The sequence below is a fragment of the Cnephaeus nilssonii genome, assembly GCF_951640355.1.
Source record: "Cnephaeus nilssonii genome assembly, chromosome: 10".
In the NCBI taxonomy this organism is placed as follows: domain Eukaryota; kingdom Metazoa; phylum Chordata; class Mammalia; order Chiroptera; family Vespertilionidae; genus Cnephaeus; species Cnephaeus nilssonii.
In genome coordinates, this window is record NC_137081.1 from 6,249,339 (window position 1) to 6,275,180 (window position 25,842).

General features: G+C 49.4%; 1 protein-coding gene across 4 annotated transcripts in view; it reads right to left on the reverse strand.

Moving 5' to 3' along the window:
• Positions 1-25,842, reverse strand: part of HECW2 (HECT, C2 and WW domain containing E3 ubiquitin protein ligase 2) — a 260,292-nt gene that overhangs the window by 73,837 nt on the left and 160,613 nt on the right. For all 4 annotated transcript variants that reach the window (XR_013814098.1, XM_079782596.1, XM_079782597.1 and 1 more), the window contains 4 exons: positions 23,060-23,210; positions 22,226-22,329; positions 21,375-21,499; positions 13,639-13,824 (listed from right to left, as the gene is read on the reverse strand). Coding sequence is in view for 3 of the 4 variants with exons in the window: in XM_079782596.1 (XP_079638722.1) it covers positions 13,639-13,824; positions 21,375-21,499; positions 22,226-22,329; positions 23,060-23,210 (566 nt within the window). In the remaining variant the exon portion in view is untranslated. The remainder of the gene's footprint in view (positions 1-13,638; positions 13,825-21,374; positions 21,500-22,225; positions 22,330-23,059; positions 23,211-25,842) is intronic.

Sequence of the window (25,842 nt, forward strand, 5' to 3'; positions counted from 1 at the left end):
CCAGCGTACAAGTATCGCCAGCTCCTCAGGGGACCCCCATCGCCGCCCTTCCTCACGGAACGGGCACCTCAGGACCAGAATTATTCTTCCTGTGCGCCTTGATTACACCCCCGCTCCAATCCTGAGCCCCTACTGGCTACCCATCACCTATAGAGGCAACATCCCACTCTGGCCAGTTTTCCAAGACTTCAAAATCTTCCTCCCTGCCTTCCTGTTCTGCCACCGATCCCTCCTTCATACGAATTTTATCAGACGCAGCGACTCTGGGCCAGCCGCGGAAGTTCTCTCTGTAGATCCCTTAAATAAACAGGCTCCTTATTCATAGCCAACATTTCTCCCCCATGATAAGTGGGAGGAAACCGTGCCTACTGTGTTCACGGCAGACTCCCTGATGACATGATGTCATGAATGAGCATAAAGCACTTCCCTCGGTGCTGAGGTAAGGGCTGCATACAGTGTAGGAAAGCCGCCTTTTTAATCTTTTTTGTTTGTTTGTTTGTTTAATTCTAAAGATCAACACCCAGTGCTACTTATCATTGTCTTTCGGAGCCAAATGGTATAAGTTTTCCAAGTAAAATTCACTCCAGGTAATAATGAAGCCCGTGATCTCAAAGACAATTAGGAAACGTAAGTTTCCCACGATCAGATAAAGCTAATTAGGTCATCCAAGATGAGAGCGACTGCGGGGAGAGCCGGAGACTCATTACTTGTCCATCAAGGGCCAGGGCACCTGAGACAGGCCAGGCAGCCTCAGCAGGAAACCGGCTTCTCGAACTGAGGCGGCTCGCTCGCCGAAGCAGCTTACACACGGGGTGAAAACGCCCAGGCAGACCCCGGTGCAGACTGGTTCGTGCCTATCCAGGACAGCCCTCCCCACCATGGAGCACAGCGCTTCTGTGCACACGTGACCAGGAGTGGGGGTGCGGGGGAGCAGGTGTAGGGAGTACCGGGTAGGAAAGAAGGACTTCTTCGTAAAGAAATAACTTCAAGGAGCAGGAGCACCGGAAAACAGAGCTGAGAAACAGACAAGATGAGAATCCTTGCCCGTCCCTCCTCTCCAAGTCCCACGTGCAGGTGGCAAGGACAAGAAGGAATATACGAAGTCTTGTAGGAGACGGTGTCGCCAGCCTCCCAGCCCCGGGCAATGCTCTCTCCGTCCTCCCCTCAGGGGAACATCTTCCTCCCTGGCCTTGTGGGAAACACACACCAAGGGTAACCCGTAAACAGGCTTGTCTCGCAGACTGGGTCAAAGGTCACCACCGCCCCCCCCCCCCCACCCTCTGCCCGACTCGAATTTCTACCATAATGGTCTATTATTTCTGCCACTATTCAAAATGTCATAAAATAGCAACTGAACTATTTTTACAAGTGGACATTCAAAATAATCTATAATAATAAAAGTGTAATATGCTAATTAGACCGGACGTCCTTCCCGATGACCTTCTGGACGAAGCTGGGGCTGCGAGGGAAGCCTGGATCCCGGGTGCCAGAGGGAAGCCAGTGCCAGCAGCCAGGGGAAGGAAGGCCTCCTCTTTTTTTCTTTTTTAAAAAAATATATTTTTATTGATTTCAGAGAGGAAGGGAGAGGGAGAGAGAGATAGAAACATCAATGATGAGAGAGAATCATTGATTGGCTGCTTCCTGCACGCCCCCTACTGGGGATCGAGCCCACAACCTGGACATGTGCCCTTGGTCAGGAACCCAGGACCCTTCAGTCCGCAGGCAGACGCTCTATCCACTGAGCCAAACCAGCTAGGGCGGAAGGCCTACTCTTGTATGAATTTCGTGCACCGGGCCTCTAGTAGGTATTATAATTAACCCCGTATCTACTTTATGTAAATTAAGATTCAGCTTCTATTACCAAAATCATAATGTGAGTAGTGTTGCTTAAGGGGAAACTATAAGGAGTACTAAAATAGAACTGCCTGTTTACTCCACCTAATTTCTTGGGAATGTTTTGAAGGGGTGGGTGGCCGTTTGGCGGTAACCACGATGTACCTGTAATTACCGGGACACCTGGGTGTGCGCACCAGGGCAGCTCTGATTCACATGCCGACTCACAGGGTAATTGGATGTTCCGAGGCTCGTCTACAATCCGTCCTCACAGAATCACACTGTAATGCCCGGGGTAAGGGCTCTTTCTTACTCGCTCTGTGATCACCACTAGCTTTGAGGGTTCCTCTAAACTTGCCCCAAACGCTAACATGCAGACGCCTGACCAACATGCAGAAAGACAACTTACAATGAACCAATCAAGTATAGAAAGCCGTGTTCTTTTACATAAGCATAGAAATACTTAAAGATTTGGAAAAATAAATGAGTGTGTGTGTGTGTGTGTGTGTGTGTGTGTGTGTGTGTGTGTGTTGGGTGAAAGCGGTAAAGAGCTGAAGACTATAAAACCACAAATAGGATAGCAGGTTCTACACCATCCCAGGGTCGACATGAATGAATGACCAAGCTAACACTTGAGAGGCAGCAGGCAAAGCAGTGATTCGATGCTTGGGACCTGGAAAAAGACAAGTCTGGCTCTGAGCTCCGGCTCACCCATTACTAGAGACATAACCTTGGGCAAAACGTAACTTTTTTGAAACCACAATTTCTTTTCTGTGAAATGGGGATAGTAACACCCACATCTAAGGAAGGTGAAGTACGATGGTTCATATAAAATGTGGAAGATAGTGCCCGTGAGCCCTTAAGTATGAGTTATGTTATCATAACTAACAATAAAGTTTTAACTTCTGAGACATTTTTCCGAGGACGACAGTGTTTCTGGCTCGAGAGAATGGAGAAGGGGCGAAGCTATCCGCTCTGGGCTCCATGTAGGCATGTGTGGCCCACACTAAGTCTGGACGGTGAGACACAAAGAGAGCGTCACGTGGTTATTCCGGAAACCTCCTCCCCTTATTCAAGGCGATTTTACAAGGTCAGGCCCTCCCTCTGTCCTTCATCCATCTGCTCCCCGAAACAAGGATGTCCTTGCCGGAGCCCCAGCAGCCGTGTGGAGCCATGAAGATGAGGAACGGCTGAGCACAACGCTGGAGGGAGCCAGGGCCCTGACAACTTGAGGAACCACCGGGAGAGCCCCCGACTTCCTCTCGCTGAACTTCTTCATGTGAGAGAATGAAATCTTGTGCGTCAAACCTTGTCTGGGTCTCGGCTGCAAACCAAACCCTCCCTGGTACGCTGAGGTCTCAGTCGGCGTGGCTCCGTGGCTGAGCGTCAACCTATGAACCAGGAGGTCACGGTTCCATCACAGGCCCGGGTTGTGGGCTCGACCTCCAGTGGGGGGCGTACAGGAGGCAGCTGATCCATGATTCTCTCTCATCATTGATGTTTCTCTCCCTCTCCTTCTGAAATCAATTAAAAAATATTTATTTTTTCAGAAAAGAAGCGATTCCTGGGCAAGCATTCTGGCTTTGCCCCGCCCACCGTGTGGCCTTCCGACAGGTGTCCTTGTTCTCTGCTTTATCCACGTAAAGGGAACCACGCAGGTCGCAGGGGAGCGGCGGGACATGAATCCCACTTTGGAACCGAGAGGAAAGCGTAGAGAAATCACTGTGCCACGTTCAGGCTCGCCATTTCTATTTCTGACACACAACTCAATTACGCCAGGAAAGTGGGTCCCCTCCCCGCAGGATACCCGAACTAGTTCAAGCCAGTGATGACACTGGCCTCGTCCTTGTTTAAAAATAAAATTGGGGTGACCTTTGATGACACCATTCTTGAGCAGCCTGCCTGTCTTTCTGGAAGTATCTAACGTGTACTGACAAGTTCTGTCTGGGTGAGCAGCATGTTGAGAACATCGACTCCAGGAAAAAAGCAATGGTCTCAAAAAATGCATCCTTTTCACATTAGCCACCAGCAAAGCAAATCTGAAGGACATAGACCTCCTACTGCTGCGTGTCATTAAGGCAATTCCCTCAAGCCGCCCAGCGCTGGGCCAACTAGGACCCACAACACAGTCAAAAGGAAAGGAATGCAGGGACCCCAGCTGAAATCTCACTTTGCAACCCTCTCCCCTCTCCCTGCTCCGGGCCTGGTCTCAGGCAGGAGCTCCGGGCTGCTCGGAGCCGAGGGGTATTTTGGTGAAGCCAAACAAAATATGCTTCTCTCTTTACACAATTCTTTTTTTTTTTTAAAGCTTCTATTATTTTAAGAAAAGAAAAAGGCCATCCGTATTTGTGAAGAAATACCGACCTCAAGCACAACAAATCTTACTGACAGAAGTTTGAAATTGTTTCCAGTTAATAAACATTCTGCCAAACCAGAAATCCATATTAAAAGACTGTGTAAACAAACAAAAGAGAAAAACAAAACAAAAAACCCCAAAGCACTTGTAACTACGCTAGAGAAAGGACATCAGGCCTTCTCTCCTCCTGTCTCACAGGCGCCATGGAAACAATGAGAGAACAACAGTTCACAAGTCAGAAGCACCGCGTCAGGAACCTGTCCTAACTTCCGGCTTCTCAACTCTATAACGTCTGAGAAATGTTTTTAAAAAAATCAACTTTAATTTTTATAAAGATCATATTTATGCACACATTCTCTCCTCCCTTCCAAAATATAAATTTCTTCTCAGCTCCTGGGTCCCCTAGCAGCTCCCGAAGTATAAGGAATTACGTGATTTTTCTCTGCATTGTATCCTATTACCAACAGCAGAGATGAAAAAGGCTGAAAGATACAGTTTATGGTAAGTAAAAATTAGTCATGCTAACGTTTTCAACCACGTGGTTCACTTGAAGGAGGGAGTGCTCCCAAATATGTCATGATACACGTATCAGTCATAAAAAACGTTAAAGAAGAAGGTTGAACTGCTATGATCAGAGTTCTAAAGCTGCGAGGAGATGGCTGGTGTGGCTCCGTTGGCTAGGCCTTGTCCCATGCATCAAAGGCTGCTGGTCTGATTCCCAATCAGGGCACATGCCTGGGTTTTGGGCTTGACCCCCAGCGGGGGACATGCAGGAGCAGCCAATGGATGTTTCACTCTCATACCGATGTTTCTTTCTCTCCTTCGCTCTTCCTCTCTCTCTACAAATCAGCATAAATATTTAAAAAGTAAATAAATAAAGTTGCTAAGAGGGAGAACAGAAATCATGGCGCTTCAGCTAAAGTTCCAGAAACAGCTGGTTGGTTAGTAGGTGTCGGTAAGTTCACTGTCCCCCAACACTTTAGATGTGAAATGTTAGCTAATGGAGAGGTAGTGTACTCGTATATGCTGGGAGGGGAGGTATTTAGGTGCTGGAATATTATAGGAGAGCTAGTAGTATTCTGGCGATGGCTTGTCCTGGCTCCTAAGAGCTGATGCGAAGTTGTAAGGTATTCTGTGGGCTGGCTGACAACGCTGCTGGCAGCGTGAACCTGGCGGTGACGGGAGAATTCACACCATGGGCAACGGCAGGTGCCACAAATCAGGCCTCCTCCACACCCACCCTGCAGAGCTGGCTGTTAGCTACCAGCACATTCCTGTAGACGCTGAGAATGGAGTTCTCCAAATCGGCCCATTTTAGGTAGAGCAGAAGAAGGTCATCGCCGTGAAATTTTAAAATAGCTAATTATATTTTTTTAAAAAAAGAAAAAGACCCACTGAAGGTCATGAAGATAACTGTTTTAAAATAAAATTGAGGTTAAAAAAATAAAAGGCAAAGGCCATCTCCATATTTGGGCAATTCCTTCCAGATTCCATGAGTCTAGCATTTTACTCAGAAATAAAGTCACAAACGCAATCTCTGCTCTATTCTCTCATTCAAAAGGCACACTCTCCCAGGAAGATTCTATACCGTCGCCCCCTACGTGCATTTATTGGGTTTTGTTTTTTTTTTTACCTACCATTTTTTACGCCTTTAAAATGAGTGAGAGATTGTCTAAAAACCATGTGTTATATATACATTTAGAGTTTAATTCCATCTCCGCCTGATTACTGCGTAACTTGAGGTGACTGAGCCAGGTAACCAACACAAAGAGCTATTAGTTGTTTCAACGCATTTGAAGAATGTGCCACAAAAATAACAAATGCAGCCCTAGACGGTGTGGCTCAGTGGAGAGCGTGTCGGCCTGCGGTCCAAAGGGTCCCGAGTTCAGTTCTGGTCAAGGGCGCGTACCTTGGTTGTAGGCTCCTCCTCGGGGGCGAGCAGGAGGCAACCAATCAATGTGCTCTCTCACATCGATATTTCTGTCCGTCTTTCCCTCTCTCTTCCACTCTCTCTAAAAATCAGTGGGAAAATATCCTCAGGTGAGGATTAAAAAAATAGTAACAAAGGTAGTGGTGGAGTTGACCAAAAAAAATCCCCAAAAACATGTTTTTCAAGGTACAGAACGTATCCTGCTAAGAGGCTTTGGTATTCACTGGAGGCCTCACAACGTTAAGTTGCATTTTGTTCATGGAGCTGAACCTGACCCAGGACCGTGAATGGTGGCCATTCGCTTCATGGGGGGGAGGGGGGGGGGACCAAAGTCTATGTCGCCCCGGGGACCACTTCTGCAGGCACGCAGGCCGCTAAGGTCGGGGTGAATGAGAACCCTCACGTAGGCTCAAAATGTGGTCCCTTTCACTGTTAAATATTTGTTCTCTTCCAAAAAAATCCACCCTCCTAACCATAACTGCCGTGTGTCATGTTTATCCAAGTTGGGTATGTGGACCATTCTGATACTCAGAACCCCAATCTGACATCCAAAGGCACAAACCCACAGAGTTACAAAGCTTGGCTACGGAAACAGAGGCCGAGGTAGCCGGAAGGTATTATAGCACATGTTTTTGTTTGTTTGTTTGTTTTGTAGGAAAAAACAAAGGATTGGAAAGGATATTTCATTTTAAAATAAAATGGTTGCCGTTTTACATTTGTATTAAAAAGAAAACATGGAAGTGTATGATACATTTTTTGTAGACCTCACTGTTTCTTAGTATTTAGGCACAAGTGGCATGATTTGGGGGGAGAACCCTCCATTAATACTGCTTGAGAGTACAAAACCAAGAGGCAAGGAGAGAAACAGGGATTCCGTATTTAACATCTGACAGGGAAATCCAATATAACGCTTTTTCTGAAACATTAAACCAAATGATAAGCCCACTCTGTGAACGTGGTAACAGATGCCACGGGGCTTCCTATGATCCGTGCCGCTCGGCCTCGTTCCCGGTCACCTCGCCCTCGCAGGGAGCTTCCTCTGCGTTTATCTCACTGCTACGGTCGGGGATGGTTCAGTCCATGTGTGCACGTTACTGGGCCACAGGTGCCCAGACGTTTGGCCAAGCATTACCCTGGGTGTGTCTGCGGTGTGTGGGTCAGATTAACATCTGAATGAGGAGACTGGTTCAGCAGACGCCCTCCCTCGCGTGGGTGGCCTCATGGACTCAACTGAAGAGCTGCATCAAACAGAAAGGCTGGGCAGAGGGACCCTCCCGCCCAACTGCTGGAATTGGGACACCGGTGTTTCCTTACCTAACGTCGTCTCTCCTTGGTCTGGTGCCTGCCAGGCTTGGGGTGGAAACATATCATCAGCTGCCGTGTGCATATGGGTGTGTGTGTGTGTTTGTGTGTGTGTGTGTGTGTGTGTGTGTGTGTGTGTGTGTGTGTAGCTGATACAGAGTCTCTTGAAACGTGCCCATACTTCTTCAGAGGAACCAACCATACCCACCTGATGTGTTCCTGTCTCTACACCTTGATGCTGGGTGTTCTTCCATCATCTCTTGTTCTCAACAGCCCACTCATCCTTCAAAGTGCAGTTCGAGTCCTACCTTTGCTATGACAACTCGCCAGGCATCCCATGCCAGAGCCAAGCCAGTGGGCCCGGACCCTGCAGGCCCTGGCCAGCACCTGGGGCACACTCTCCGCGGGCCGGGTGAGAGGCACTGAGGGAGGAGCAGTCGGGGAGGGCGCGTAGTGGCTTTGCACAGGAAGTGCATGCTTCTGTGCAAATATGCGGATCTGATGTCAGATCCAGTTCCCAGGAGAAAGCTACTTATCTTGCTAAGGATGTTTTTTTAAAAAAACCTACTCTTGCCTTGGCCAGTTTGGCTCAGTGGGTAGAGCATCTGTCTGCAGACTGAAGGGTCCCGGGTTCAATTCCAGTCAAGGGCATATGCCCAGGTGGGGGCCTCCATCCCTAGGGCAGGATGTGCAGGAAGCAGCTAATCAATGATTCTCTCATCATTGTTTCTCTCTCTCTCTCTCCCCCATGCTCTCTGAAATCAATAAAACTATACATACATATATATATATTTTTTAAATCCCACTTTCATGACCGTGGCTGATGGAGACTGTAACCACCAGCGTAGAGGGCAGGAGAGCAAACCTACGGAATGAGCACAGGAGCAGAGCACGCGTGCTGAGCAGGAGCCTCTCCGGGTAGTTTCAGTGCTCCGGCGGGAGCAGCCTCCGAGGGCAGACTGTCCTGGTCACGAACAGGATGGACAGCAAAGACCGAGAGCGACCACGGAGCCCCCCGTGGAGAGGGCCGTGCTGATGGACCACCGCGGGTCAGGGCGGTCCGCGGGTCATCGGGGGACGGAAGGGGACCCTGTCAGGAATCGCACAGCCTCTGTAGCACCAGATGCGCTTCCCATCCGAGGGAGGGGTCAGCCGTTAACAACAAATCTTCACCATCTTTAGACAATTCTAAATTGATGAAGCTCTTCAGCTGTGGTTCTCTATAAATCCTTACTGCTACCCAAGCATGCAAATCAAGATTTTGCGGAGCTGGGTAACCAGGTTAGCAGCACTCCTGGCTACAAATAAATACAGTAATAAAATAGAACAGTCCATTTTACTGTGTAGGCATTCTGTATATTCTAGATCCTTGCTTTCCCCAAACTAAGTCATAAACCGGGAGAGGTTTTTGTTGGACAGTTTTTATCTCTGGTACCGGGCGGTCAAGTAATATTATGTAAATGACTGGATCCATTGGGATAATGATAATCATCATTGTTTTTTCTTCCATTTGTAATCCCTCTATCACCTGAGCTGATGCTAACCACAGCCCCAGGGGCTGCACAGGAGGCTACTCAGCCTCCCTTTAGAGAAACCTGGGGTTCAGGGAGGTCAGGTGAGATGGTGATGGATCTAGAAATCCTGACCCCACTGCGGCATTATTTTCTCAGATTTAATTTCATCAGATTGACAAGAGGAAGGATGGAGGAAAGAACACTCCTAAGTTAAACAACATTTGGTTTTCCTTACGAAAGCCCAAAGTGTAATTTGTCTTCCAGATTACACGTATTGTCCCCATGAGCATCTACCAACGATCAAGCCCAGCCCAGGACCAGAAACGTGTGAAACAAGTCACATTTTAACGCTACTGTCGCATATGTCTTGCAAAAATTTAACTGTAGCCCAGATCCCAAATTACCCTTGATTTCCGCACTCCTGAGAGTGTACAAAAACTTAAGAACTCTGGTCACAAGAAGCAAGCAGAACGTTTTTTTGTCCTGGGCAACTTTCTCTGCTTCTATGTTTTTGTTTCAAAATGAGGGCATGTTTCACCCTAGAATCCCCAAAGAGCCTACCCAAAGCCTGTGGAATCTCACCCCATTTAAACCCGTGGCCTTAAGTAATTAGAAAACAGTCTCTTTTCAAAATTGAAGACAGCTAAAGTGCAGTACAAGCATAATCACTACCGTGTTCCAACATGTAATGCGAAAAATCCAGGACAACATATGCATTAAGGGAGGTCAAATGGGGGTCAATTGAGGAGTGACTTCTGGAGAGCGCCGGGGGGAGGGGGGGAGGAGGGGACGGGGGGGGGGCGGGGAGGAGTAGGTAGGGGCTTCTCCGTTTGTCCTATGTAAAGATACCTGACCTTCATTCATTCATCAAACTTGTTTTGAGAACCTTCTATGTGACAGGCACTGGGGTAGAAAAGGGGGTAATTAAAAAAAAAAAAAAGACATAAAAGAATTCTTAACGCATTGCAGACGGATCATGAGAGTTCTCGTGTTTTCTATTCTAAGGCTTGTGGCCCATCACGAGAATTCTTTAAAAGGCTATTAGCTTGTAAGAACATGTAATAAATCACTTCAAAATGCAATGGGTATTTCATTTTAAAGCGTGCCTTTAACATTTATGTAAAACGTTGTTTGTCCTCGTTCAATAGAAACGTATCTGGCCACTGGGTAAAGCTAGCAATAAAGCCACGGGTCCGCAATGTGTGAAGAAGGGACGTCTGTCTGGGAAGACAGAACACGCTAACAGGTATACCAGGAGGTGAGTGGAGACAGACGTCCTGAAACAACGCACGTGAACTGATGGGGGATTCAGGAGAGGCCTGATCGCTCACCCCCAGAGGGCGGAGAGCAGCTGCCCCCGGGCTGCCTTCCGCCATGTGTCAGAGAGCCCACCCCCCAGAGCGCCTCTTCCTCCCTGCACCAGAACTCACCCCACTCCCTGGCGAGAGGCAGGCTCCGAGCACCGGCTCCGGAGCTGGGCTGCCTGGGTTCAGATCCCATTCCACCTGGTACTCTCGGTGGGACTGGGTCACACTCCCTTCCACCATGCCGTGCCTCCTCTGAAAGTTTCCTCGTCTATAAAATGGGGATGGAGCTTGGTCCTGTGGCTCAGTCAGTTGAGCATTGTCCCATGCACCCAAAGGTTGCTGGTTTGCTACCTGGTCAGGGCACATGCCCAGATTCTGGGTTTGATTCCAAGTAGGGGGCAGCTGATGGATGCTTCTCATCCATGTTTCTATCGCTCCCTCTCCCTTCCTCTCTCTCTAAAATTAATTTTTTTTAAAAAAGCATTTAAAATGTGGGTAAACATAGCAGCTATCTACAAGACTGCTGTGAGCATGAAAGGATCAAATCCAGGTGCTCAAACATCACGGGGTCAACATTACATCCCACAGCATGCATATCACAGTGGCAGGCACACAGTAGGCACGCAGAATGACTAAAGGAAAACGCTGCACTTGAGAAGAGAAGAGGGAGCCAAATTTCATCAGCCCAACGAGCTAAGTGCGAGAGCATTCCTCTCAAGAATCCTTTCATGTAACTGCGGATTTGGACACCCTATCCCATGTCAAGTCTAGAAGCCACGCGGCACGGTAGGAAAATAACTGTAATTTGGATAGCTTTTGACGTTACAGTAAATGGATAAAAGTTCACTCCCTTTCAATGTTCTGGAAGCAAAGCAATCTATATACATCAAAGGCTAATATGCAAAGTGTCCCCTCGGGATTTCAACCGGGAGACCAGGAGTTCGATCACTCGCTATGATGGGCGCTGACCACCAGGGGGCGGCGCGGGACAAAGGAAGGCCCCAATCGGCCCCGATCCCCAGCCAGGCCTGGGGAACCTACCCGTGCACAAACTTCATGCACTGGACCTCTATCTAGTTCATTAGCATTGCAGGGCTGGGAGAAAGCCCACTCATTGCCTGTGGGATGGGAGCTGTGACTTGGCAGCACAGCTGACCACTGACATAGCATGAGCCTCCCCCAAGGGTCCCCTTAAGACCCTTTAGCTCACTGGGAGCCAGTCACCTGGACAGGAAGGACGGGGGAATCACAGGGAGGCACACCTGCTCTAGCGAAGGCGTCCAGCTTAGGCAAAAATCCTGTTGAAGTCCTAACGCAGGAAGCGGAGAGATGAGGCTAAAGTAGCAGGCTTTTGGGCCCGGCTGATAATCCGTTTTGTCCACAGGGCAGGGGTCCTGGTCTGTCTGCCATGCCAAACGGCAGCCAACGGCCAATCCACCAGCAGACTGTGCCGTCAGCTGTCTACCAGCCCCAGCCCACATTCAGGGCCCGCTGCAATGCCTACGACTTTCGGTGGAACCTGCCTCCACACCCCCTAACCCCCACCCCGCAACCCCCAACCCCAAACCTTGAGTCCACAGCCCTCAGGGAATAGGATGCATCGCTCTTACTCCCATGCCGAGATCATGTTTACGGCTGTCTAACCATCGAAACTTTTATAAAAGCTAGGAGACAGAACTTGTCCTTAACCCTCGATCATAACTCATCGGCAACAGCACCCTAAATGCAGCTGAAACTGTCCTCGAGGTCCAGGGGCTGTGACTCAGGCGCTGTCCCCTGAAGGCGTCAGGCAGGCTAGGGCGGGCAGAAAGGGCCCTCCGCCCCCATGCACAAGCTCCGCGTCCCTTCGCTGAGGATGTAACTGACTGAGCAAGTTCGTCTCTACACAGAGCAGGCCGTGGGCAGCAGCATCGCCCCTGGGGTTTCCCGGGCCAGGGGTTCTCTGATGCGTACAGCTCTTCCCAACGCCAGGCAAACGCCCTGGCCAAGCTGAGAAGAGAAATGAATGCTGGTTGCTGCTGCTCTTGTACACCAGGCATAACACCATCAGTGCTTTTCCGAGTCCTTACCGGGACCAGCTAGGCCAGGGGTGGGGAACCTTTCTCTGCCAAGAGCATTTGGATATTTATTGCATCATTCAAGGGCCATGCAAAATTATCAACCTTTGTTCTATTTGGTCAAACATTGAACTCACCCCTAATGCTTTGGCAGGGCCAGGCCATATGATTTCGCGGGCCTTCTACGGCCCATGGGATGGACGTTCCCCGGCCCTGTTTTAAATCATAGCATGCCGAGGCTCCTGGCGTGCTATGCACTTATTTACTTGTTTATTTCCCGCCTCTTCCCATGAGCACGCAGCTGTATGAAGCAGCTGGCTTGTCTGCCTTGCGTAGGTGCTCGATAAATGTTTACTGAATGCATGAGCCAAGCACAGGTACTTCAAATGTCAGGTCGCTGCAATCCTCGGCACCCACAGGTGAGGTCAAGTCCTTTTACAGACAAGGATGCAGAAGTCGGTTCCTGCACGGCGAGCGTGGTGCCTTCGGCCAGCTGCCCGGGCGAGGGCGCCGCTCAGTTCCTGCCCGTCTCTGTGACACTGGGACCAGCAGGCTGTCTCTGCAACGGTCACCACACACCTCAGGTCACCAAACCAACCGCTGAGGTCCCGCACCTGGAGCTGGCAGGAATGGTAACAGTACCGTCTATGGAGCTGCTGGCAGAGCTCAGACACATAAAAAGCTTAGACGTTCCTGGCTCAGAGCGGCGCTAAACAAGAATCAAACACACAGCATCTTCGCTGAGGAACCCCGACAGAAATGACCGAGTTCCTCATTCCGATGTCGTACGCGTGACAAGCTCCCGCTGACAACCCGGCTTTCCGGTTCGCCGTCTACAAAGGAAGTAACCACACAGGTGGCTCCTCGGCCTGTGAGACCAGCTGCGCGTTGCTCACCACACACGAAGCCACCTGTGCTCCTGTTGGACGTGCTAACAGAATCCGGGATCTGAACCAACAGGACTGAGGCCCAAACCCGGACAGCGTCACAAAGACACACCTTGTGTGGTTGCCTAGCAACCTCCTAGCCACCGTCTCCAAAACAATACAACTGTTGTTCAACTCTCCATCACACAAGCTGTTACACCTCTTCTCTGATCCACAGGAAAGGGTGAGAGGTCACAGGGGACGCGGATCCAGGCTAACACGACTGTCTCAGGAGCAAACGCCCCCACGCCGTCCTCCGCACACACTACTTCCGAGGTGTGTGGTGACCGTTGCAGAGGCAGCCTGCTGGTCCCGGTTTCGCTCGAACCCAGGAGATGGCCTGTGTTACCTCCCAAAGGGCCTCCCCCCGACGCCAGGGACAGAGCCCCGTGCCCGGGCCGCTTGCAGGTTACCTTGCCCTGATGGTCGTGTTTCATTTCCCAGCCCCTGGGCAGCTCCAGCTGTTTGTTGGCGAACATGTTGAGAAATCCCACAAGGTCCCGGTTGTGCTGGTAGCGTTCAAAGTGGTGGGTGTCCCGCCGGACTTTGGTGATCATGTGCTTCAAACACGTGTTGTTTGTAAACATGCGGTAGGCACTCTGGAGAAAGGATGGAGAACCAAGGTTAACCCCTGGGGCAGGCAGGAGCCACACAGGCACACGGGTGTGTCTACTCCTCTGGTGGGCATACGGGCTCCAACGTAGCTCTAGACCCACACACGGGAAGGGCAGACACGGAACAACGTATTTTGATCAAATCATATAGAAAGGCTATAGAAAGCAAGGCCGTCTTTCCTGATGAGGTCTAGGGAGCTAATGAGTAAGAAGGACATATGGAGTCTCGTTCTGTAGGGAATGCCAGGTCTGACGTTTTCACCTAAAGTCGGTTTTAGGCAAAAAAAAAAAAAAAAAAAGTCAAAATCAAACCGGGCTGAAGACAAATATACCACCTTCCAGTGAGCCCCCCAAAGCCCGCTTTTCTGCAGCATCGGAACAGATCACGGGTCCCTCGCTGAGCGCCCCTGAAGCAGCGGGCACACGCTCAGAAGTCAGGGTGTGGGGAAGTGCGTGGCCATGTGCTTGAAGAGGAGGAGCTCGGGCAACGGGCTGAGGTGCCTCAGAGCCGAGCTGTGTTCATCTGAGACCAGAGCAGAGGGAGATGTTCCACCTCACACCTTCTCAGAGGCACAAGCTCAGGGAAGGGAGTGGAAGACAGCACTCCCCGGACGTCACACCTCTTACCTATATATATTCTCCCCCTCTGCTTTTCCTGTACACGTGTATGTGCAGATACACACACACACACACACACACACACACACACACACACACGGCCCAATTTATATTATCGAAAATGCACACGTAATAAAATTCCACTACACAACCACACACAAAAAAGTAGTTTTTTCCCCTCAAAAACACTACAGTCTTCATCTCTATGATACTTAAAGAATGTCCTGAAAATGGACCACAAGCCATGGGTGGTCCACACAGAAGTCAGTCAACAAACATTCACTGCACCAAACCACGTGCCCAGGAGGGAACAGGAATCACTATGAAACTGACCTGGCCAGGAATGCCCTGTCCTGGAATTAACCTCTATTCTCAGGCCGGTTCAAAGGGCTTTCAATCCTCTTCCCTGGATCTGGAGGCCTACAGGTTTGACTTCCTGGGTTATGTTATTTATTTCCGTCTGAGACGGACTAAGGCAAACCCCACCGAAACCAGAATCCGTGGGCGTCACTTCATTCTAATAACCATTCGCGGCCGCTGCCGTGCCCAGACTGTGGTAGTGACTGAGGATAAAAGACAAGCGAGTATGAGGACCGTCCACACTGCTCCTAAGTGTCCAGGGTCCCTCGAGACGTGTCACGTCCAGGTCAACGCACTCACTGCCAGTGTGAGTCCCTCTTGAGCTTTCTTTCCTTTGGCACAGCGACTGGCAATGTTTGGAAAGGGACCCAGCCTGGGCCCCTGGGTCTCGGAGCGGCTACGGAGATCACAGAACCCTGACCATCCAGTTTGCAATGCGAAACACAGCTTTGTTAGCTTGTCACTGAGATGTGCTATTTGCCATTACTGACATGTAACCTACACTATCCTATATAATAAAAGCCTAACATGCAAATTGACCGACCAGCAGAACGACCAGTGGAACGACCGGTTGTTATGACATGCACTGACCACCAGGGGGCAGGCGCTCAATGCAAGAGCTGCCCCCAGCCCGCAGGCCCCAGGCCAGCCAAGGTGGGTGCCAGCGGGGACCCCCCAGTTGCCCCACCAGTCACCCCACAAAGGGAGGTGACTGGCAATGGCGGCAGGGGGCGGGGCTGGCAAGCAGGCGGCACCAGGCCAGCCAAGGTGGGTGCCAGCGCCCCCCCCCCATCGCCCCACAGATTGGCCCTGATCACCAGCCAGGCCTAGGGACCCTACCCGTGCACGAATTTCGTGTACCAAGCCTCTAATATAAAATAACTATTAGGTAGTTATTCTGATTGATTCACTCATTATATACTTTTTACTTTGTATTAAAATAGTTTCTCCCTTTCAAGACGAAAGGAAGGAAAGAGGGAAGGATGGACAAACACATTGAACCATTCTCAAATACTAGTGTACTCTAGTTCCCTAATACGCCCGAGTATACAGTATTTGGAGGTCACATTTCAACCTGTCTAGCCGAGAGCAGGCTCTGACGGCTGTGAGAAACCGAGGTGCCCAGCACAGAGTCTGCCAAGCCGGCATGCCTGCGCAGGGCTGTGGGCAATTAGAGGGCATGAGAGAAAAGATGGCAATAGCATGAAAGCAGAGACGGAGGCTAATAAAAGCAGTCGAAGGCTGTGAGAGGCGAACGTTAGCTAATTAATAGCTTAGCCCATGGCTGACCCTGCCTTGGCGTTGAACGAACACTCAGCAAGGCATCTATTTGCTGCACTTGGCTTTGGGCTGCGATCTGTTTCCACAGAAGCCCCTGCAAGCTCAGAGGCCCGAGACCACACCGGCCTGTCTGGAGGCAACAGTAATGAGCTCCCAGGTCACAGTCCCCAGCACGTCTCTTCGGGGACAAATGATGGTGGGATAACTCCATCCGATAAATCGTTCCATTAGCCTTTGTTGTAAATCGGCGTATCTCTTGATCTTCCTCATTTCTCTCTCCCCACATTGAAGCAACTCAATAGGCCCCATCCTGACCTTTATCCAGAGCATCGGGCCTGCTCCTCCCTCGCTACAGGGCAGAAGCAGAACTTCATTAGGACGAGCAGTGGCCGTAATGAGGTGCGGAGCCCGCCCCAGCCTCTGGCCGGAAGCGAGTCCCTGGGGTTGGACAGCTCTGCGCTCCAGAGTCTCAGGCTGCTCTTCTAATTAATTGCGGCCTTTCATCTTCCTCCCCTCCACTCAGTGAGACATGTAATAGAGTGCCAAGCTCAACGGGTCTTTGCAAAAAGCATCAACCAGAGCAAATTGAGTACAAGGAAGACTTCTCTCATCAGGAACTGGCGGGCAACCTCGAGCACCAGTGGTTTTCCCCATCTGTGCAACATGCACGTGACTATCGGGGCCCACGCAGAACACTCGGCCAAACAAAAACACCCCTCCAGACGCTACCCTTTTATAAAGAAACTACATGTAGGGTTATTCACCTGTAAGTTTATTCTATTTTTGAATATATTTTACATGTTATTCAACATTGATACTATCTGTGTATATGTGCATATATATATGTACACTGAGTGGCCAGATTATTATGATCTCTGAACGCATAATAATCTGGCCACTCAGTGTATATCCTACGCAATAAAAGGCTAATATGCAAATTGTCCTCTCGACCAGGAGTTCGACCAGCAGGCAGGCCGGCCAACCGCCTATGTTCCCTCCCCCTGGCCAGGCTGGCCGGACCCCACCCATGCACGAATTCATGCACTGGGCCTCTAACACACACACACACACACACACACACACACACACACACACACACACACTTGAGTGGCCAGATTATTATGCGTTCAGAGATCATAATAATCTGGCCACTCAGTGTATATGGTTCAAAAATACATTAATGCACTCAGTTCATATAGTTCTATAGTGAAGATTCTAGTCACAGTCCTGTCACTCATGACGGAGACAAAGGAAGTCATTTAACCTCTGCCTCAACTGGCCCAGCTATGGGATGAGATAATAACTGTCCTGCTTTCTTCATAATTAATAGGATTTAAATCCACTGGAACAAGGATCTCAAAGATATATAAAGAGGTAAAAATAACTATAAAAATATGAAGTCTATTTTTTTAAATATATTTTATTGATTTTTACAGAGAGGAAGGGAGAGGGATAGAGAGTTAGAAACATCGATCAGCTGCCTCCTGCACACCCCCCACCGGGGACGTGCCCGCAACCAAGGTACATGCCCTTGACCAGAATCGAACCTGGGACCCTTCAGTCCACAGGCTGACGCTCTATCCACTGAGCCAAACCGGTTTCGGAGTCTAAGTAAGTAAAGGAATACATATAGGATTATACCTACCACATCTGTAACAGACGAATGATAGTAAAGTTGTTTTCTACTCTGAGAGATCTTGAGCCAGAATCCCCCTTCCTATGAGCTGAAGAAGGCTCTCCTCCCTTTTCATGAATTTTGTGCTAAGCCCTGACCTAAAACCCGAGGACACAGAGATGCGCACAGCCTGATGACTCGAAAGGACGGAGGTGGAGAATCGCAGGGGAAGGAGGGAGGAAGAGGCTGGCCGAGCAGAAGCAGAGTTTGGGAAACCAAGGCCACAGGGTGGGGGGTGAAAACACTGAACCCCACCGACAGGACGAGCAGAGCTAAGGACAGGGTCCAGAGCGCCGGAAACGGTGACAAGGAAAGGAGGCCTCTGTTCCCCTCGGGGCTCGTGGGCCTCGCGGCGAGGACCCCTCTCTGTGGGGGGTGTTCTCTGTGGTGCTGCGTCCCGGTCTCACAGGGAAAGGTGCCGGGAGGGATGTGACTTTCTGCCTGAGACACAGGTCAGGGCAGGGCCAAGGGACTTGCTTCCCGGCACCGTCTCGGGAGGACGCACAGGGCGGAAGGCGAGTTGGCAGTCGTTGTTAACGGCCGACAGAGCCCCTGTGACTCTCTAAATGGCACACGTTTTGCTTTCCTTTGAGGTGATTTAAAACATGCTTTCCGGCTACTCCTTCTCTGTCCCAAAACGCCCTTCCCAGCCTCCCTCTTGGCGACTGCTGTCTTTCTGGTGAGAAATGACCGCCCGACGGCTGAGGGACCCGCCAGCTCAGTGGTCACCTGGATGTTTCAGTGAAATTGTGTGAGAGCAGTGGTCGGCAAACTCATTAGTCAGAAGAGCCAAATATCAACAGCACAACGATTGACATTTCTTTTGAGAGCCACATTTTTTAAACTTAAACTTCTTCTAACGCCACTTCTTCAAAATAGACTCGCCCAGGCCGTGGTATTTGGTGGAAGAGCCACACTCAAGGGGCCAAAGAGCCGCATGTGGCTCGCGAGCCGCGGTTTGCCCACCACGGTGCGAGAGCAACACTCCTTAGAGCTGACTGCGTGTGGTTTGCTGCAGTGTCTGAGGTGTCAGACGTGAACGATCCTGAGAGCAGCCGAGGGGAATGCTGTTGCCACTGGGCACGGAGTGAGACAGGACATGTCAACATTCCGTGTGTGCCCATCGACCGATTCTTCTCGTGGCAGGTTTTGTTGTGGGTGCTTTATGGTGACTATCTGTCCGGCATCCCCTGGCCCTGTCTGTTCTGTTTAATGACACAGGTAAGCACGTTACTGCTAAACAAAATGTATCTTTCATATTTCAAAAGCCCTTCATCGGGAATAGGTTTTCCAAATTCACACTTGAAAAATATCATCACTGCATCTACAGCAAATGTCTCTCACCTGTGGGAGCAGATGTAAGCATCTGTATACAGTACAGAGGCTCAGTATAAACAAAATCAAGTACCATTGCTAGGATATGGAAAGAGCCCTGCCTTACACAGACTGTCTTTATTTTTATCTTATACGTTTTATCTGTATTTTTAATAAGAGGGATTTTACATTGTTCTCGTCTAGCTAAAGAGTAAAATGGAGGGAAAATTTAACTTATTGACCAACGTTATTAACTTATCTCAATTCATCTATGTTGTAATAGTAGGAATACCTGACTTGCAAAATTACATTTATATATTTTGGAACAATGTGTTTCTTCATTAAGCACTAAAAAGTTTATATGGTGGGATTAATGTATTTCTAGAGCTTATTAAAAGCCAGAGTAATAATGATTTGGCATGTATGTTGGAAATATTATCCAGTCACATATAGTGAATATATTTATGTCTGAGAATTATTAGACACACACAGGCATACCATCTATAAAAGACATGACAGTAATAATTACTAGTAAGTCTAGAGTTATCAGGAGAAATGGTTTATCTGGACAATTTGGAAGAAATCTGATCACAACCAACAGAGGGCAGTAGAACATATCTTAAAGCAACCATCATGCAAAACAGAAAAAACACACCAATATTTTGTTTTCTAGTTTTCCTTTAGAGTTATATCAACCATATATCTACTTAATTATGTTCTTCTCAATAAAGATGATTAAGTCAGATACTGCTATACGAAATCTATGTTTTTATGACTAGCTTAAAACATAAACTGGTAAGTTCAAATCACAAAAAAAGAGAACTAGGAAAGCTTTTAAATTAATATACTCCTTTTGTATGCTGAACATTTTCAATAATATAAACAGGGAGTTTATTGGAACAGTTGTAGATCATAAACAACTCAGGCAAAAAAAAAAAGGCTAGATAATAAATCTTAAAATAAGGAAAACAAATAAAAGTTTGTTTTGTAACATTTTCCATTAACCTAAGAAAAAGAAGAAATGCCAGCAAGCAATGCCCTTTACCAAAAATGGGCTGACTTACCCCCATAAATTCCTATCTTGAGACCATTAGCAAGAAACATCCAGCTACTATACTTCCTGCCACGCATAAATCAGGGATACACCCCACAGGGTTTCAATCGCGTAGCTGCGTTTTTACAGCCAGGAACGCATGCAGTCGGGGCAGGAAAAGCAAATGCAATTTAAGTGCTTTAGGAAGAATTGTTTAAAATCAAGATGAGCTTCCCAGCAAAAGGAGTTTTAAAATCATGCCCACAAAAAGAAGAGGGAAGACCAGAGCTAACATGCAAACCAAATAAACAAGAAACCTGTAGTCTGCTGAGACTGCTCAGCCATGAACGTCCGTTAGCTGTCAGAAGTCCTGCTGAATTACGGTGTGCCCAAAGCAGTGACGTCGTCAAATGCAACATCTCTTTATACGTGGAAATCCCAAATTATGGGTCACAGACCAGTTCCATCAGCATCACGTCAGGGGTCTTTAAAAATAAAAGGGCTCTTGGGACTTACACTACACCTATTAAACCAGAATCTCTGAAGTCTGGAAACCAAGAATATGCATCTATACATATAAAAGAGTAATATGCAAATTGACCGAAAGGCAGAATGGCCGCTCGACCAGTTGCTATGAGGTGCAATGACCACCTCTCAGTCTCTCCCCGCGGCTGGCAGGCTCCAATCGCCCGATGGCGAATGGAGAACCAGGGTTGGCTGGTGGCAGGGGCGGGGCCAGCAGCCGCCAGTCAGGGAAGATGGCCCTGATCACAGGCCAGGCCTAGGGACCATACTCGCACATGAATTTCATGCGCCGGGCCTCTAGTTTATTTATAAAAGTCTGCTGAGCTTAAAAACCGCAGCCTGGTGGTCCTTCATGGCATAAACCCTAGAGTCACCATCTCTGAAACGTTAACCTCCACGATACCACTGAGCGGCTGTGTGACCTTGGGGATAGTATTTAACCTCTCTGTGCCTCAGTTTCCTCATCTGGAAACAAGGGCTTTTCATCTACCTCAAAACGTTGGAGGAATGGGTCAAAACATATAGAGTGCTCACCACGGTGCCTGGAGCAAACTTGGTGCTCGGTCAACATCAGCTATCGTCATTCCTGCTATTGTTCACACACAAACACACACACACACACACACACACGCACACACACACACGCACACACACGCACGCACACGCACGGGGAAGATGTCCCACGGCCTGCTGCTTTTCCCAGCCCTTTCTCTCCGATGCGATACTCACGGGGTTCGAGTGTAGCACGGTGAAGAACTCGGGGCTGATGAGGAACTTCACGGGGGGAGACTGTAACAGCAACGTGAGCCTGGATCTGGAGGTAGAGTGCGGCAGGACGTTCTCGCGGCGGAAGTCTACGTGGGGCAGACCAGACGGGCTTTCAGGGAGAGCTGTCCACGTGGCACAGACACACCCACGCACGTCCACCTGGGGACACCTTCCTCGCTTGCTGTGCTGCTTTATCCCCCAACACAGTGGTCGGCAAACTCATCAGTCAACAGAGCCAAACATCAACAGGACAAAGATGGAAATTTCTTTTGAGAGCCAAATTTTTTTAACTTAAACTTCTTCGAACGCCACTTCTTCAACATAGACTCGCCCAGGCCGTGGTATTTTGTGGAAGAGCCACATTCAAGGGGCCAAAGAGCCGCATGTGGCTCACGAGCCGCAGTTTGCCGACCACGGCCCCAACACGTCCATCTCTGATGTAAATTCACACAGAAAACCTGGTGGCTCTTCACTAGACTAAAGTGCAATTGAGGGTATTTCTGGTCGGTTCCCACCTGAATGCATCCGATGATGCTTTAAGGGAGCAGACTCGATCTTTGCCCTCTAGCCCACAGATCCAGAGATTAACGTAACTTATTTTCTATGTGGGCTTGTGATTCTTTTCGCAGTACTAATACAAAGTCAAGGATTAAGGAGTAAGAGGTCCCTGGTGAACTCTACTTGTGGAGCTGGATTACCAGATCTTATCGAAGATCCAAAGTTCTCTACAAGAAAAGCCTCAATTTTTGGCAATCCTTACTGCACCTGTGTTCTGCTTTTGTGCTACGACGATGCCCACCACCCGCTCGTACCTGCGCTGGCTTGGTGGAAGTCGGCCTCCTCCCCGGCCCCATCGATGGCGTGGGCGTTTTCCTCGGGCCTCTCATTCGTCATGGTTCTGCGGATGCTCTGATACCTAAAAGCAGGAGCTTAGTCACCTCTCAGCAGCCCTGAGATCTGGGACCCAACCGCTTCCCCGAGCCCAAAGTTCCCGCTGTCACCCCTGCCTCAGCCACTTCCTCCCAAAACTCCATTCCCTGACCCGCCGGGCCATCTCTCACTTCAGTAAATCGCGTCGCATTGGATTTCTTCTGTCCATCGCTTGTGGACATTTTCCTAACAAATTTTTTTAAAAATTGTGGTCCTTAACCAAAGAACGCGAAATCCCTCTATTGTTCAAGAAGAAACAACTCTTTGCTCTGTAGCAATTAGTACCCGAAAAGGGACAGAGTAAAAAGCTTCCATTGATAATAAGGATGCACCATGAACGGAGATCCTAGATATTTAAAAACGTACTTGGCTTACTAAAAGGCAATGCCTTGGTTTGACGAACAGGGTCAGCATTATGTATTTCCTTTCCAGTTTCCAAACCAGCTGTGTGTGCGTGCGTGTGCATGCGTGCGTGCGTGTGTGTGTGTGTGTGTGTGTGTGTGTGGTGTAGGTGGTGGTGGTGGTGTGTGGGGTATTGTTATTTTTTTTAACCAAGAGAAATTCAATGAAACATATGAATCATAAGATGTAGCACCTACACCTTGATGACAGGACACGCGGAGATGAAAGCGAAACCCCGTGTTTCCCCCTTCGCACCAGGTAACCAACCATGAGCCCGACCACAGCGCAGACCCGTGGCCGCGCGCCGCCCTCACCTGCGGTTCAGCTGCTCCATCTGCTGGATGGAGTTGGACCTCTGCAGCACCTGCGGGGCGGGGGGCGCCGTGGGCCGCTGCCACGTCGTGGTCCTGTTCACGTGGTCCACGTAGAAGATCCTGCCGTGGCTGTCGATGCGCGCCTCCCAGTCTGGAGGGGTTGGGAGGAGCTGAGCTGTCCACGTGGTCCACTCACTCAGCACCCGTTTCCCCTCCGGCACGCTATCATTCGGGGCTACTGACAGAGACCTCCCTGCATAATCCGCCGCCCCCCCTCCGTCCGCACCTGAATCTGCTGTGCCCACTTAGTAACAAGGTCCTCGGTGCAGAATGCTAACCCTTTAAAGACGCCCTGAATGCACAGATCTGCCCACGACACTCATCCTTAGAGATGAGCACAAGTATTTTTAAAATACAATTGGTATCCTCATGCTTTAGGTATTCCCGTCAAAATTGGTACTGCTGTTGGCTTTCCCCAAAGCACAATTTTTTTCCTGTTTTTTCCCCAACTTACATAACAATCTCATAGCTGGCCCTAGCCAGTGTGGCTCAGTGGATAGAGTGTCAGCCTGTGAACTGAAGGGTCCCAGGTTCTATTCCCATCAAGGGCACATGCCCCGGTTACAGGCTCCACCCCCAGTAGGGGGCGGGCAGGAGGCAGCTGAGCAATGATTCTCTCGCATCATTGATGTTTCTCTCTCTCTCCCCTTCTCCCTTTCTCTATGAAATCAATTTTTAAAAATTAAAAAAAAAAATCTCACTGCTGGAAACTTCCGCGTGCATATTTACATACAATTTCAGTAAATGGTCTTCAGAAGAAAAGAACGCAACCCAATCAGCACACAGCACCGTTGCCTCCGCACTCCTTCTGCACGTGTCCACAGACGGACACACGTTCAGAGCCCCCCACCTCCCATCAGCACCATGTTCTAAAAGATTGTCTAACTGTATGCGTGGGCAGTCTCATTGATGAAGCGTGTGCGCCTTTGTAAACAAACATATAAGTGCAGGTTCAGTGCAAACAGATAGCAGGCTGGTCCTCGGAGCCAGACGTCCCAGCTCCGGGGCCCGATAAAAGGGTATTCCCTATTAAAATACCCGGAGCATGAGCTCATGGTTTCAAAAGGCAAAAACTTTTAGAATCAGTTGCAGTGGGGAAGAGGAATGGACGTGGGGAAACAGCCGAGGTCTGTTCTTTAACCAGGCAAGTTCTCGCCCATCTCCCTTTCTGTCCTAATTATTTCTCGACATGAATAAGCCCCTTTCTCCTCAGCAGCTTGATTGTTTCAAAACGCTCCTGTGAGTACACAGCTTAGGACAGACACCGTGCGGGCCGCGCCCTGGGGGCCAGGCGGAGCATGTCTGCCCCGACCACCCCGGCTCTGCTCTGGGGGCAAACGGGCAAGTATTCCAGCCAAGTCCCAGGGCTGGCAAGGCTGCATGCGCGACCCCGGCCGGCACCAGACAATCACGGAGGGCTGCCTGGAGGGGGTGGCAGGGGGGAGTGAAAGGTCTTTTTTTCGCTGATCTCAACACATGGGGTAATCTGGCATATGGCAAAGGAAAGAAAAGCTGGGCTGAGGAAAAGCACACACAGACAAGACAAACCCCTCCAAGTCACTCACGCCCCGCCCCGAGGTAACAGAGACGCCCAGGAGCCAGGCCGCCGGGTCTGAATCCTTGGGGCCGGGCCACACCCCCATCAGCAGGACATTTCCCAAAGGTCCGGGGCTCACCCTGCCACCCGCTGACCAAGAGCAAGCACAGGGTCGCGGTTCCGGGACCCACTTTTCAAACCCTGGGATCTGCTCCGTGGTTTTGCCCTGCTCCTTGCACACGTTCCCATCCCAAAGATTTCCGAGAACCAATATTCCCCTCTCAGCCCTTTCTCGCTGGAGCTGCGATAATCCAGGCAGACGCTCTATATCAAACCAAACGGACATGCGAACAAACGGCCATCCCGCCCCGGGAATGTGTGCAATCAATAGCTTCCAATTGAAAACAAAACAAAAACAAACACAAACAAACACAGGATAGGTCAACCGGGGACAGAAACAGAGCGGAAAGCAACGGACAGGAAGCAGAAGGGAGACGCTGCCAAGCTCCCCCGATAAGGTTATAACTACAGTTTGGCTCAATTTTCTGGCAGCGAAAGCAGAAAAGAAAACACATTTCCATTTTCTGACCAAAAAAACCCCAAAAAACAAAACACACACACACACACACACACACACACACAAAAAAAAAAACAACACACACACACAAAAAAAACTTGTCTTCAAAGATGGAACTTTTTCCTTCAACAAACTAAGCATTTTTCCCAAGAAATATCGGTGTGGAGTACAAAAGTCCGTGGCCCAGATCTATGGTTCTGGAGCCAGGAGAGCAGGCCCCTGCCCTTTCGGGGGCGGGGGGCCAGGGGTGGGGGCTGCTGGCACAGGTACAGCCGGCTTGGGGTGCAGCAGGCTGAGGGTGCTCTCTGCCTCATGTGTGTTTGAATAAAACGTTGTAAAGGATCTCAAATAGCTGTATATTTTGTGCCTTCATCTTCAATTTTGAAGAAAGTACGTAGCTTTTTAGATGAAAAGTATCCCTTCTTTTCTCAAAACTAACTTTCAAACTCCAGAAAACAAGAGTTTCCCCCTATCATCCTTCAGCAGAGTAGAAAGTGTGAGGTTAAATAGAAAGTCTGAAGGTGAGACAAGGCGGTGTGGGGACCGAGGTGAGCAGTAGTACCCTCAGGCCTCACTCTGTAACTTCTCCGGCTTCACATAACCACCCCC